The 14,375-nt window shown below is 44.7% G+C and overlaps 1 protein-coding gene across 3 annotated transcripts in view; it reads right to left on the bottom strand.

The window, feature by feature from the left end:
* Window positions 1-14,375, bottom strand: part of SYT12 (synaptotagmin 12) — a 54,093-nt gene that overhangs the window by 4,620 nt on the left and 35,098 nt on the right. For all 3 annotated transcript variants that reach the window (XM_083698300.1, XM_083698301.1, XM_083698299.1), the window contains one exon: window positions 117-332. In XM_083698300.1, coding sequence (XP_083554426.1) covers window positions 117-332 — 216 coding nt within the window. The remainder of the gene's footprint in view (window positions 1-116; window positions 333-14,375) is intronic.

Raw genomic sequence — 14,375 nt, forward strand, 5'->3', positions numbered from 1 at the left:
CGGGTGCCAAGGGCCCTGCTATCTTAAGGGGCTGAAGATTCTCCCTTGCCCCATATCCTTGCCCCACCCATTCTCCAGACCCCTATTGCCCTCTGCCCTGTGTTACAATAAGCTACCTTGTTCATGTCCTGTAGATACAGCCATGCATTGAAGGGCCTGATGGAGAGATCCAAGTCTGACAACTTCAGCTCAGCGACTCCAGTGCTGATGTTCCTTTCGTCTTCATCTATGCCAAAGATGGAAAACCTCAAGCTGTTTTCTTCCAGTGCAGAAGGATCCAAGGGGATTGAAAACCTCTCATCGAAGAAGACTGAGTAGGCAGTCCTTTGGATCTGCACAGATAAAAAGGAAGCACAGGAGAGGGTTGAAATGCCAGGTGAGGAAAAAACACAGGAACATAGGAAGCTGCTATATGTGCAGACGTGAATGGCACAGGGATATCAGTTGACAGAAGGTCAGCAAAATACATTCTTGAGAAAACTTCGGCTCCTGGAAACACACTATACCTTCAAAGGATATTCAAAGCACATTCTTTCCCTCCAACAATTCTATTAAGAACTACTGGGAATTGTAACTCTGTGGGGGGTAAACTAGAGTGACTAGAATTCTTTGAGGGAAAGAACGTGCTTTAAAGGTGTAGTGTGTACATAGCCTAACACACTTTCAACAGATCAGTATCTCTGAAGATTACCGTTTCAAAGCCCAGCAAATGGAAAGGAACACTGGAACGACACATTCAAACACCACACATATATCATATCACAAATGGACAGATTTGGTAACTGGTGCAGAATCAACAATCAAGTTTTTCAGTTTTCTTTTCCCTTCCCCCTCATTTTTCACCTTTATGGCAGTGAAATTTCTAAAGCGAGAGGGTAGCTGAGTAGGATTTCCACTCCACTCCACATCTAGGTGAAGCAGAATGAATGTACAAAATAAAAGCAACTGTTTTCTTTTTCTTCCACTTCCGTCCTCATTTTATCCTCACAATAACCTCACGACTTGGACCTTGGACTTGGCAAATGCAGTGAGATTTATGGTTTAGCAAATATTTAAACTCAGGTTTCCCTTGGGTCTCCTCTAACCACTAGACCACATGATCTCTATGTGCAAATGTGCTTAATTTATTCTAGTTGCAAGATTTTGATCTTCCCCCAGCTCTGTTCTAGAAATACAGGCATTAATGTATCTTATACGAGAAGACAAACAAGCAGTTATTTGGGTGCCAGTGTCAATCTCTGCTACCTAAGAACCTGTGCCCTTCAACTATTTGCCTAGGATACACTTCCTCTGCTTCTGCTTCTTGGGATGCCCCACGTGCTCTTGATCTGCACTGATGACTTTCCAACTACATATTGATCTTCTTCAGGTTGCATGCTGTCAGGTCTCCTTTTATACATATCACCTGCTGCTGCCAGCAGCACCGCTGCTGTCCTGTTCTCTCAGGGACACCTTCCACACTCTCAGGTAGAAGGGAACTCCCAAGCAACCGGCTCATTCTATGTGCAAAATCCGTAACATTGGCTTCTGTCGGTGATTCCTCTCTGAATAATGTGTTTCATGCACTTTGCTGATGAGAGCATTTTCCCTGTGCCCACTTTCCAGAGTATTTGCACTGAACGATTCATGATTTAGCTGCTTAAGCAATAATACAGTTTCTGAAATACGGAATCTTGTGCCCAGAATGGTTCCCTAAGGCACAGCCAATCATTACATGCAGGCGGACACACATTGTCATAACGTAGACACTGGCCAGGAGATGCTGGCTGGGTTAACTTACTTCTGAGGGATGGCCTCAAACCTCTCAGCCACATTGGCCATGTTTGCGTGGTTTAAATGTGAATAAACAGACAGCTGGTCCCTGCTGCTTTAAAGTCCCCACTTCGCTCTTAGCTGCCACCCTGGGAGCAACAAACAGCAAGGTTTGGCTGTACTGTCTGAACTGAGGCACACATTTTGTTTCTCCTCAAACAAACCACAAACCTGTTCAGAGCCCATGAAAAGCTAATAATTTATAATAATATTTTATTATTTGTACCCCGCCCATCCGGCTGGGCCTCCCCAGCTAAACCCTGTTGTTGTTCCTGGATGTGGCAAAGTCAGGAGATGGTAAGATGACACCTTCTTCATGCAGAAATCCCCTCTTCAACACAACGGTTAAGAGTGCAGGAGCCTTGCCCCCTTTCTCACGGGGGCCTTGCAACTTGAAGACGTCCAATGCAAAATAGGAATGGGTCAGGCTTTCTCATGTTCAGAGTGCTTCTCCATGATCTGACCCTCTCCCCCTCACAAGATGCTAGTTATACTGTCCCCAAAATGGTGGACGGCAGGGAGGGATGCCTTAGATAGTGGGTAAAAGTAACACAACCCTCACTTCCTGTTTCCACTTGAAATCTGCCATTTGAGGTTGAAGGACCCTATACAGAAAGGGAGAGTTCTCTGTCGGCAGTGCCAGATTTTCCTGGTATGAATTGCCACCAAAAGAGTTATGATTAGTTGGAAACAGAACAAGCCAAACAAAAACGATACTGCTTTAAAGACCTTTAAAGTACATTTGAAGCACAATATTTCCCTCAAAGAATTATGGGCAATTTGCCCCCCCCCACAAAATTACAATTCCCAGCAACCCTTTAAAGGCATGGTATGTACAGGGAGAGGAGGACCCTATAGAAAACCTTCCTATAAAGAAATCTTGCACCCCGTTTGTAGTAACCGATAGCCCTTCAGACTTCAGACTCAGAGACAAAGCAGTAAGAAGGCATTTGCTGCTTACACAGACAAAGAGGCGGCACATTTTGTGGTCTTGGGGGAATGAAAATGGCTGTTGCCCTCTCCCCACCACCATCCCAAGCAGCCAGCTCATGTAAGTTTCTCCACACAGTCATGCCCCCAAAGAGAATAGCATTGGCATAAAAAGGCAGGCAGCACTTGCTTGTGTGAGCCAGCTGTTAAAGATACATAAAGGCAGGATCTCTGGATTTCATCTTGCCCAGGGATTTATTTGGGCTCTTGGACTTTCATTTTCCAGGCTGCATCCCAAATGACTTTTTAGTGCACATGGGCAGAGAACAGGAAACGAGCAATGAAAGGATAATCTGCATGCCTGGGAGAAGACATGGAAGCTTTGAGCTGGCTTAAGGGTGTGGGGGGGGGGCTTGCCCTATAAGCACATTTTTTCCCCTGGGAAATGACTACATCATGTTTTCATGTGTCTTAGGACAGAGGAAGGAAGGTGCAAGGAGAAGCAGAAGCCCCTCTCTAGGCTGGCCAGGAACAAGAGCTACCTTCCATCTTAAATATTTCTGCCGAAGGGGAGTTTCTGTGGGCGCCACTTACAATCTCTGGGAGCTTGGCAAGTGTGAGAAGAGCTGTGCCAGATGAACTGATTAGTAGCTATATGGATGCAGGACAAAGGGCAGGAACACAGACATCCCCACTGCTTCACACATTCAGAACGGTGCCTCCTCCATATTTGCACTGAGGGTTGGAACTCCCTCCCAGGGGAAAGCTATTCCACCCCATCTGTCAGCCTTCCAGGAAAAAGGCTGTGCTGTTCCCACGGGCATTCAAAATCCTCTTGAGTTTAAAGGGATCCCCCTTCCTAACTGCTCTCTTTTCTTTCTTATGGCTTTTGGTTTTTGTTTACTGCCACTGCCTAATTGATTAATTAGTTGCTGGTTGGCTGCTCCTTGTGCTTCAGTTTGTATTAATAGGTATTTTGTGTTTAAATACTGTCAGCTGCCTTGAATATCATTTTGCTTCCAAAAAGGAAAGACAGGATATACGCATTTTAAAATAAAGTAAGAAAAATCTGTGTGTGTGTGTGTGAGAGAGAGAGAGAGAGAGATCTGTGATCAGATCCCTCACTTCTTTTCCTTTGCTTAAAGAAAAAGCTATGGGAAGATGCTGACTTGGATTGCGTCCACAGCTCTAGGGAAGGGGGTAATCCCTTCCCCCCTGCACCATTTCCCCTATTTGAATCACCCCTTTCCAGCTGCTGCGGAGAAGGGAAAGACAGGGACATAAATGTGACAGATTAAACCTAACAAGCGAATGATGCCTATTTGCATTCCACTAGTGTTAAGACTTAACCACTGCATATATTAAAAGGCCTGGGGAACATAGCTCAAGGTCACTTGACAGCCGAGCCCATTTTTCATCCGGGATACCACCACCCCCTCACATAATTTGGTAAGGGACTATGCACATGCCTAAAGGCACCCTTTGTTATTAGTTTTTCTGTTCTGGTGCTTAACCCTGGCTCAGAGCCAGCATGGAATAGAGCTCAGAGTGTCAAGACTAAGGCTGTGGATTCAAATCTGTGCTCAGGCATGAAGTCTGCTGGGTGATCTAGGGCCAATTACTGTCTCAGAGAGGAGTTGTGAAGATCAGCTCATGGGAGGGAAGATGGGAATTAAATGTTGCAAAGTAAGCGCTTTAATCTGAATCAGGACCAAGCACTGGACGCTGAGCAAATCACACCCACCCACCCGCCCCCTCAGGCTTATATTTTGATCACCAGTAAGAATAGAACATTTAACTCCTAATCCTCACTTCACACTGCAATTAACAAAGGAGACACATCATACTGAGGGAAGATTTCAGATACAAATTAGAAGACCCCCCCCCCCCTTGGCCTGCCTCTGAGAATGTAAATTTACAAAGTGAACCACCTCCTCCTCCTCACCCGCTTCTGTCTCCCATTCTGAGGGTGCGTGGGAGGTTTGCTAAATAAATGATCAACCATGCAGCACAAAGTCAAAGAGGCAGACGCTTTGGTATTTGAAAGGAAATACTGTAAACAATGTCCATTCATAAGAGAATCTTCCTTCCCAACCACCCACCTACCCCTTCCCCCATTTTCTCCCACCCCCCACTGATGAACTTATCAATGCTGGGATGCTCATTGCATCAGCTTCCACCTCACTGAAGCAAGAGCTGCAATTTCAGTCAAAAATCTACAGGGGGGAAAGACATTTTCTGTAGCTATTTTCTACAGTAGGGCCACCAGCGTGACAAGAATGCATACTAGAAACAGCGCCCCCTTTTGTACTGCCATGCTCCAAGCTTTGTGATTTGGAAGAAATCATGAACAAAATCTTCCTCCCCAAGTTCACCTCCCTCCAGGTGTTGTTGGACTATGGCCCCTCATCAGACCCAGCCAGCATGGCCAACGGTCAAAGATGATGGGGACTGCAGTTCAAAAAAATTGGAGGGCACCAAGCTCAGGAAGTCTGGTCTACAAATATGTGGCCATTGCTCCACCAGTGCAAGATATGGAACCTACACCACTTTCCTCCCTTCCAGGGTCTGTTCTGAGGGTTCACTTGACCCGCCACCAGAGCTAATTTGGGGGTGGGCATGGAGAAGAGAGGGGAAAGGCCCTGTTGCACTAGTAGAAGTCATTGCATGGGCTTCCACGAGTAGGGCCAGCTGGCTGAACCCTGTCCTCAGGCTATTGTGACCACACTCTACCATCCTGTTCCTTGGAAGTCCCTGCATTTCATCCTTATGTACTGCAAAATAAGAATATTCCACGCTGCTCTTAAATATGCTGCTCAAACTCTCTTTGATAACTAAGAAAGATATGGGTGTGCTGTCTTCTTCTTCTACTTCTTGGGTCACCCTACTTTCCATGCTCTACTTTCACCCTACATTTAGTGCACAATCATGAATGTCAGAAGCAGGAAAAAGGTGTCGTGATTCGACGAAGAACCTTCAAAGCTTCCTACATGAAGCATGTGCCCCTCCATGCAAAATAGGTGCTCACCTACAGCCTCTTCAAACCTTGGGAATGGCAAAGCAGTCACCAATTTCCTGTCTTTGCCTTCAATTCTCCTCAGATGCCATTGTTCCTGCACACTCGTGACATTTTGCCCTCCCTGGTGCTTTTTCTCATCCTTAAGAACACCCGAAGGACCAGGATTTGCACATCAGGTTGCCCTCATTCTCCATCCTTTCTAGATCTTATTCGATTCTTCACCTTGCTCAGTAGTACATTACTAGTCACCTTTCTGGGCAAACCTGCTGCTTGGGAAAGCATTGCAACACATTTGTGGAGTCAGCTATTGCCACAGAGAAGCTAGCTGCTGTTAGCTTTTAGAAGCAGAGTCACTTCACTTACGGGTCTTTCAGTCATCAATATTGCCATCATATTTGTATTAAAAAGCACAAATTTTGCCGCAGGCTTAAAATCTAACCAATTCTCCTCCCACCTGCTAAAAAACAAGAAACAAAATCCCACAGATAACAAAACAAAACAAAACACCCTTACAACACGGAAACTCCCCCCAGTCAATTAGGAATAGAGAAACTTTTCAAGAAAGTGAAAAAGTATGCAGAGTTCTGATGATATCAGCTCAGGATAAGTTTTCATGGCTTTCCAAATGCTAAAACAGAGGGAGAGGTACAGATAGCCTGGTGCAATGAGTTCCAGGGAAAGGGGACAGCAAGAGAGAAGGGAAGGAAGGAGGTGGAAAACAAAATAATTAATCCAATCCATAGACTGATGGGCACAATTAAGACGACAAGAATACAAGTAAAGAAGAAGAGAAGGATAAGGCAGAAGAACAAAGAGTCCCTTGAACAAAAAGAAGTAAAAGCAGATCTGGCAAGCAAACAGGAGTCCTGGAGGGTGTGTAACAATGTGGAAATGAGAAGAAAATGAAGTATTGAAAAAGCCAACCAGGCAGAAGAACTGAGATCATATGAGGACTGGTTGAGGTGGTCCAGAAAGAATAAATGAGTGGTCCAGTGACACTGCAGTAGAACTCAATACCCACAAAATGTCTTTTAAATAGAGAGAGCGAGCAGTTTTTGAAAAGTGAAAATGGTCCGTTGAAAAAGGAACTTTGGGTTGGGGAAGGTGGATTATTCCAACTGGATTACAGAGAAGCACAGAAATTGCATTATACCCCCGGACCAAGCTGGACAAGAAAAAAACAAGTTTGAACCACTTACAAAATATGTGGAATCAGGACTCGATGTAATAAGCCAGATTTCTGGCTTAGTGTTGTTTGCTGTGAACGAGTTCATGCACATTGCCCAATCATTCCTCCCCTGGTATAACTGGTAGAAAGGAGCTGCAACTAAGGCTGGCTTCCCATTATATTAAACCAGGGATTAGTGGTTTGTTGTTCCTCAGTAAGCCAGCAACAAGCCATGACTTTGGTTGTTGGCTTGTGCTCACGGCTCATCAGGGAGCAAGAAACCACAAACCCTGGTTGGGATTGTAATGGGAAGCCAAGCTTCATTGTGGCTTCCAGGTTTGTTTATCCTGCTCGATCCAACCGAGGACCAAATTGGGAGTGGTCAGACATCACTGCTTGTTCACAATAAATCACAGCAAGCCAGCCTTACGCATGAATGCAGCTTGTGTGTCTTCTGTAGAAGAAAGGACATGGATAGGAGGACATTTACTTTACCAGCCAAGAGTTCTGATATGGCAGGCATGTCCAACAGGGCTTTCCTTCCTAAAAAAAAAGCCCAACAACTCTGACCCTTTGACCTGAAACCCCCAAAAGGGGTAGATCACTGTCAGTTTTTAACTCTGAGTAGATCACAATCTCTTGGAAGTTGGCCACCCCTGTGATATGGCATATGAGCGATCCCTTCTAAGGCTGAAAATCATTAGAAAATCTTTCTACTTGCGCAGCCTGGTGTAAGAGTTTTAAAATCACTGCAGACAAAGTACTGACAGTTCCCATCCTGAAATCTCTATGGGTTTTAGTGACTGGTGTTATGTCGCACTGGAACACCATTCTTTATGTTATACCTTCCTGGGTCTGTGGAGCATGATGCTCTCTAAAAGCATTGCCAAGTGCAGCAGCACCAGAAAATGGCATTCTCAGCTCCCTGTCTGGGCCTAGCACTGTCACTCCCTGCAGTTACATCAGATTTCCCTGGCTGGTTTCTAATTTTCTCAGCTAATTAGGCAAATGGAAGAGTTTTTCATCAGCGGTGTTGTCCTTATATCACTTCACTGCTGAGTCTGCTCTGGTCAGCAGCAAATAGATGAACAAGCTCAGCAACATGAAAAGGCAAGAGACAGGTTTCCATGTGTGGGATAATATAATATAACCTATATCCTCTTAATTACCATGTTGCATGGGGGTCTGCAGCTTGACTTCAAAGAAACTGAACCTGTTTGTTGGCTGAAATAGGGGGAGCACAATAAGAAATGTTCCACCCAGTTCCACCAGTCACAACAAAGGACACTTTCTGTCAATATCTCATCATACATGCTAGTTTTCTTATTGGATATCTCAAGATGTTGCATCTTTGCATAAGTGTTAATAATGCAATCGTCAAGAAGATCCTGATTTATATAAGGCTGGTACACTGCTTATCATGGAGTAATTCACTGATCGTGGCTAGGATTCCAGAGAAGCCTAAGGGTGCAATCCAGATCTACATAACGTTAAGAGTGAACCTACTGTAGAAGCATCCCCACCATGTTTTAGACAGACATGCGGTCTTCTCTCCTGGACTGAACTCAGGGAAAACCCTTCTTCTTGCATCTCTGCACAACAAGGAAGATTGGCTGCATGTAGAGGACTAGACAGACATTCATCAAATCCTCAGTGCCTGATATTTTCTAAGGATCCCAACGCTCAGAGACATTGACAACTATCACAATGAATGTGCAGAATCTGTCATTTGCAGACTCTTGTGAAGTTAAGCACAGCCACCATGTTGCCCACAAAGAAACAGTGAGAGGTTTATGACAGCCCTGTATTTAAGCACTCACCTGGTACTCATAAGAGACAATGGTATACAGATGAGTAAGCAGAATGGGGGGGGGGGGGAGACAGGGGACAAAGTGTGCCCAGCATACAAACGGAGAAGGCTATTGAAAGAGGGCTGGAACTCTCTATCCCTCTTCTGCTAGCCCCCGATGACTAGTAAACAGTTCTGCAGGCTGGTAACTTCAGTTCACAGATTTACAAGGCTGGCTTATGCCAAGAACTCAAGAATGCAAGATAAATGAATGTACTGGTGCCGCCGGATAAAGGGAAACCAGTCTTCAGGCTTGTAAACAGCCACATACCTGGTCTCCTGTGGCAAGCACGAATGTCCTCCAGGAAACCAAGCAGGAAAGCTTGACAAAACGTGGTACTTTTCTCTAAAACTACATGTAAGCAGACAGGCGTTTGTGGGCTTGTTTCAAGTTTGCCACTCTCCTGCCTCTTGATAGTACTTCTTCACACACTTCTGACATTTGCTGGCTGAGTGAGGGCAGACTGTCTGCCACTCTGTCTGGGAACAGCTCCTGACCACTTTGGCATTCTCTCTCCCACCTAATTTTTGCTTGGACACTGTGTGATCGATAAATTGTCTTCTTGCTGTTTCCCAGGCCCCTTTCTGCCAAGGAGCACCTCCCTAATGAAGCCTTTGGGGCTTGAGCTGCTCTGCCTGATACGCTGCTGAGTTTCTTCCATCCTCCTCCCTCCAGCATCTCTGGCTGCCTGGCACAAGCCCCTCTGGTGCTTGGAAAAGACAGAATTAGCCCAGAGAACACAGCAAGCGAAGCAAGCATTAAATTTTCATCGTTTCTCAGTAGTAGGGCAGGTTGAGGAGGGAGGATGTTTGCTGTGTGTGCCCAGCTTAGCTGTCACAAGGCACCAGGGCAGGAAGAGCAAACTCGCTCTCGGCTCCCCAAACTGAGCCAGAAGCTTTGCAAAGGGCAAGAACAAAATAACTACACAGGTTCTGCTCCTCATGGGAAAAACAACACCTCATCTGAGAGCAAATTCTATTGAAAATCAATGGCACTTGCTTCAAAGTAAATATGTTTAGAGCTGGGTCACTAGCTACAGACTCGTATAACTGCATGTCTGCACCATCCATCTGCAACGAGACAGTGCAGTGCTATAAACATGCCCAGAATCCCTCGCAAATTAGCCCCTGGAAGATGACACAATAAATTAATAATCCCTTCAGTTCTGGTAGGGGATGAGCAGACTTGTTTTTCTTTACATAAGAAAAAGCTTGCCTGGCAGGTTACCCTTGCAGACTTTCCCTCTTCTATACAACTATAAAAGGAAGAGAAGCCTCCTTTTCTACCGCCCTAATCAGAAATGGCAGCCTCCAAATGGAACCAACATACAGTGGTACCTCGGGTTAAGTACTTAATTAGTTCCGGAGGTCTGTTCTTAACCTGAAACTGTTCTTAACCTGAAGCACCACTTTAACTAATGGGGGCCTGCTGCTGCTGCCGCCACACCGCTGGAGCACGATTTCTGTTCTCATCCTGAAGCAAAGTTCTTAACTCAAGGTACTTATTTCTGGGTTAGCGGAGTCTGTAACCTGAAGCGTCTGTAACCTGAAGCATCTGTAACCCAACCCTAACAGCTCCAAATGGGTTGTTCAAGAAGACCCTAACTTCAAAGGGTAGTGTGTCCACCAAGCCTCCACAATGTCCCACTTGGTTGAGTGTATACTAAGATTGCATCACCCTTCTTCATTCATTGAGGTATATGCATGGTTTTCAAAGATGTATCAAGTAACCACACTACCCTTGTGGGCAGCATGATCTAGAATCAATCTAAATTGAAAACAGCAGGCTGAAGACAAGTATGAATGATTCAGAGTTGAGAAAAACTACATATTTTGTGTTACAAATGGGTTAGTGTGCATACAGCCTACCTTCTCTCATCTATCTTTGTAGGCTTCTGGAACCTGAAAGTGCCAATTCATTCCTAAGAAATGTCTCGACCCTTTTCACACCTATCACTTTATGTGAATATTTCTAAAATAAATGCTCTTCAATCATACTTTTGATGTTCTCAATGGTAACGCCTTCTGGTCTTGTTTTATTCCCTCCTTCATTCTAATACACATCCCCCCTTCTCCAATTCCTAATAAATTAAGCACCCTTCTTCTCTATAACATTGTTTTGTTTCCTCCATTAGGGCACTTTATACTCAAGAAACTCTCTCAGCAGCATCTTAATGTTGGAGCTTTTTGGCAGAGTCTCAAGCAGCCCTGGGCAGTTAATTACCTGAATAATGTAACATAACTTCTGTGAAGAAGGCACTCTCAAGCAGGCAACTGGAAACTGGCACGTAGCTAGTACAACTTGGTGTTTCCCAAACAGTTGTTAGGAAATCACTACCACCTTCAACACACAGATTAAATCTGGGGTTGTACCGCTCTCTAACATATCTTAATCAGCTCTCACACCAATGGCACCCTTTGCCCAGTCAATCAAGGCTCAGGGTGGGACTGTGCTTTCTGGTCAACAATGATCCTTCTAGGATTCCCTCAGGCCTTTCAGTTATAGAATGGATCATATCAAGGAATCCAGGGGTGCATTTACTCCTTTCCTTGGAAGGATTTGTTTAGTCGTTTCCGACTCTTCGTCACCCCATGGACCAGAGCACGCCAGGCACTTCTGTCTTCCACTGCCTCCCACAGTTCGGTCAGACTCATGTTTGTAGCTTCGAGAACACTGTCCAACCATCTCGTCCTCTGTCGTCCCCTTCTCCTTGTGCCCTCCATCTTTCCCAACATCAGGGTCTTTTCCAGGGAATCTTTTCCAGGGAGTCTTCTCTTCTTCCTTGGAAGGATATTGCCACCCATATATTGTAAGGAGGTAGGAGATCAATGCTGCACAGAGCTTCCCCAATGCAACGGACACAGAGTAATGGGTACCTCCACCACGATGGGTTAACTCAGAGTTTTCCAAACTTTACATGTTGGTGACGTGCTTCATTTTGTGACACAGTAATTCAGTTTTACTAGCAAACCGGAGGTTAAACTAACCCCCTGGGAGCAGATTGTGTTTGTGTGACACAACTACACACTGCAGCCGACCCACTAACATGTCGCGCAATACACAGTTTGGAAAGCTCTGGGTTAACTTTTCAATCAAGGTAGTGTGTCTTGGCACAATTTAGGAATCATTGCTCCCACAGGTAGATATCTAGCTACATTTCTAAGGCATCTATAGTGTGGTTTGTGAACGAAATGTTCCCATTTACTAGCTATGTGGATACAGAGAAGAAAAACCATGGCATTAGAAACACCAGGATCTGATCATCTCCACTGCACAATCAATATACCTCCTGGAGTGAACTATGGCTTCATATGACAGATGCTGCTGTTGAAAATGGTAACCGTAATGCGTACTTGCAATATTTCATCATCTGGGTGACCATTTCTGCCAGGGGTGAGGAACCCGTGGACATCACAGTGAATCCAGATGTGCTGGATTCCAACTTACTTCAGTTCCAGCCAGCAAGGTCAGGCATAATTAGAGTTGTAGTCCAGCAACATCTGGATGATTTTCCCATCTATGCTTTAAGACTGTGCAAATGTCCTCCACAAAGACTTGTTATTTGATAGATTCAAGTCCTAATCATTATAAGATAAAATGAATTGTGCAAAGTGGTGGGTGTTCAAACTGATTCATAGTCTCAAAACATTTTTTATTTTCCTAAGCCACCAACCCATGGATTCATACCGCATCTGGCTGATTAACATTCTATGGCCTTTGTGTTTGTTGGGAGGAGGGTTTTTGTTTTATTATGTATTTTGTATTTTGTGCAACACAACATAAAAATTTACAACATAAAAATTTAATAAATAAAATAATTATCTACCTTGATCGCTTTCAACCTTTCTACTTGAAGGGAAGATTTTGCATACGGGCATCCAATGATGAATGCTTGAACTTTGCAAAGGCTTCTGGGGGCAACGCTAGGCTCCATACTTTAGGTTCACTCACAGGAAGCAGATGCAACTGCCTTACAAGGAGTCAGACTATAGCTCCATGTAGCCCATGCTCTTGCCTGGAAACAGCTCACAGATGTGTCCTTGCCCTGGAATTGATGGGACCAGGGTCAGGCATCTTGAGCCTTGCCATCACTCAACATAAAGTGGGAGCATGTCCTAAAATATACCCAACACATTCCTGCAGCAGCATATTAACAAAGGATTATTACAGTGGTCAGCAAGCCACCTTTTAAGTAGCCTCCTCGTATATTACTGATCTACTCAGTAAGCATGACCAACAGACAGGGGATAGCAATGTTGTATTCCAGAAACATCTGGAGAGCCATAAGTTCCTTATCCTTGACACTCAAGAACTCCTGAAAAGGTTTTAAGGGTTGATCAATCCATTAATCCACCTGATAGCATGCTTGTGAGCGCTCCTCTTCTACAGCCCACGAAGGTGCAAAATTTGGCTCAGAGGCTTAATACCAAACACACAAAGCTGCCTTCCACAGGCTCAGACCATTTTCCATCTAGGTCAGCATTGTCTAGCCTAGTAGGCGCTCACTGGGATTTTAGATAGGCATGTTTCTCGGCCCTACCTGGAGAAGTCAGGCATTGAACCCAGCATCTTCTGCGCACAAATCACATGTGTGTTCTACCACTGAGCTGTCTCCCATGTACACTGCTGCTTCAGTGACTAGGACTCAAGGGAAATGGCCAATAGGATTTTTATCCCCAGTATACAAGCATCTCCTTGCAGTAAAGCCTGCATATGCGGATGAGTAGAGAATCCTCAGCTACGAATGACACAAACAAAGGGGCAAAAAGAAAAAGGAAGGATGAGGGTATAAAAGCAAAGAGACAGCTTTAGCACAGACTACTTATGAGCTCAATTCATAGCCAGCCCAGCAGCAGTGTTTATAGTTTGTCTGCCAAGTCTGTGCTCTGGGGATATAACTCATTTTCACTCATTTTTAAAGGCCATTTGAGATGAATGTTTGCAAACATATGAAGCGCAGCGAGAGTTCAGAGGTTTCACAATCAACAAACAGGATACGGTCTCCTGGCATTTTAAATATCTTGAGGCTAGTTCATGTTTCTGTTCTTGCATGGGGGATGCTTCCAAGTGGTTAAAGGTCTTCTGTTGCAGAAGCAATGTTTGTATGCAAGAACCATGTGGGGTGCATAGGTGCCGTGGCTGTTTTCCATGCCAAGCCCCTGCTGCCCTTTCCTGGGAGCCTCCTGACCTCTTGCTTCCTGTACAGGTATCACTGGTGTTTCATGGGACCTGGCCATGCAGAAGAAGCTCCCATAGCAGCTCACAAGGATTTGTCCTGTAATCAACAATGCCTCACTTAAATAGTTAAGCCCAAGCATCCTTTTCTAATAGCTTTGGGGCAGAGAAAGTATTTCAGCATCTTAATAAAAGAAGCTGGAGAGTTGCGGGAGAGGGAACTGAAGTCCCCTCATTTTTCAACAGTGAAGTTAATAACTAAACTATATATCACTTTGCTCCTAGCAACAATCTGTTGCATGGCAGTGTGTACAAATGTCGGAAAACTGATAGCTCCTTCATCTGAATTTTCACTGCTGGACAAATGCAGTCCAGAACAGGCTTTCTACAAATTAACTTTTACAGTGGTACCTCCGGTTAT

The sequence above is a fragment of the Podarcis gaigeae genome (assembly GCF_964106915.1).
Source record: "Podarcis gaigeae genome assembly, chromosome: 1".
Classification (NCBI taxonomy): Eukaryota; Metazoa; Chordata; class Lepidosauria; order Squamata; family Lacertidae; genus Podarcis; species Podarcis gaigeae.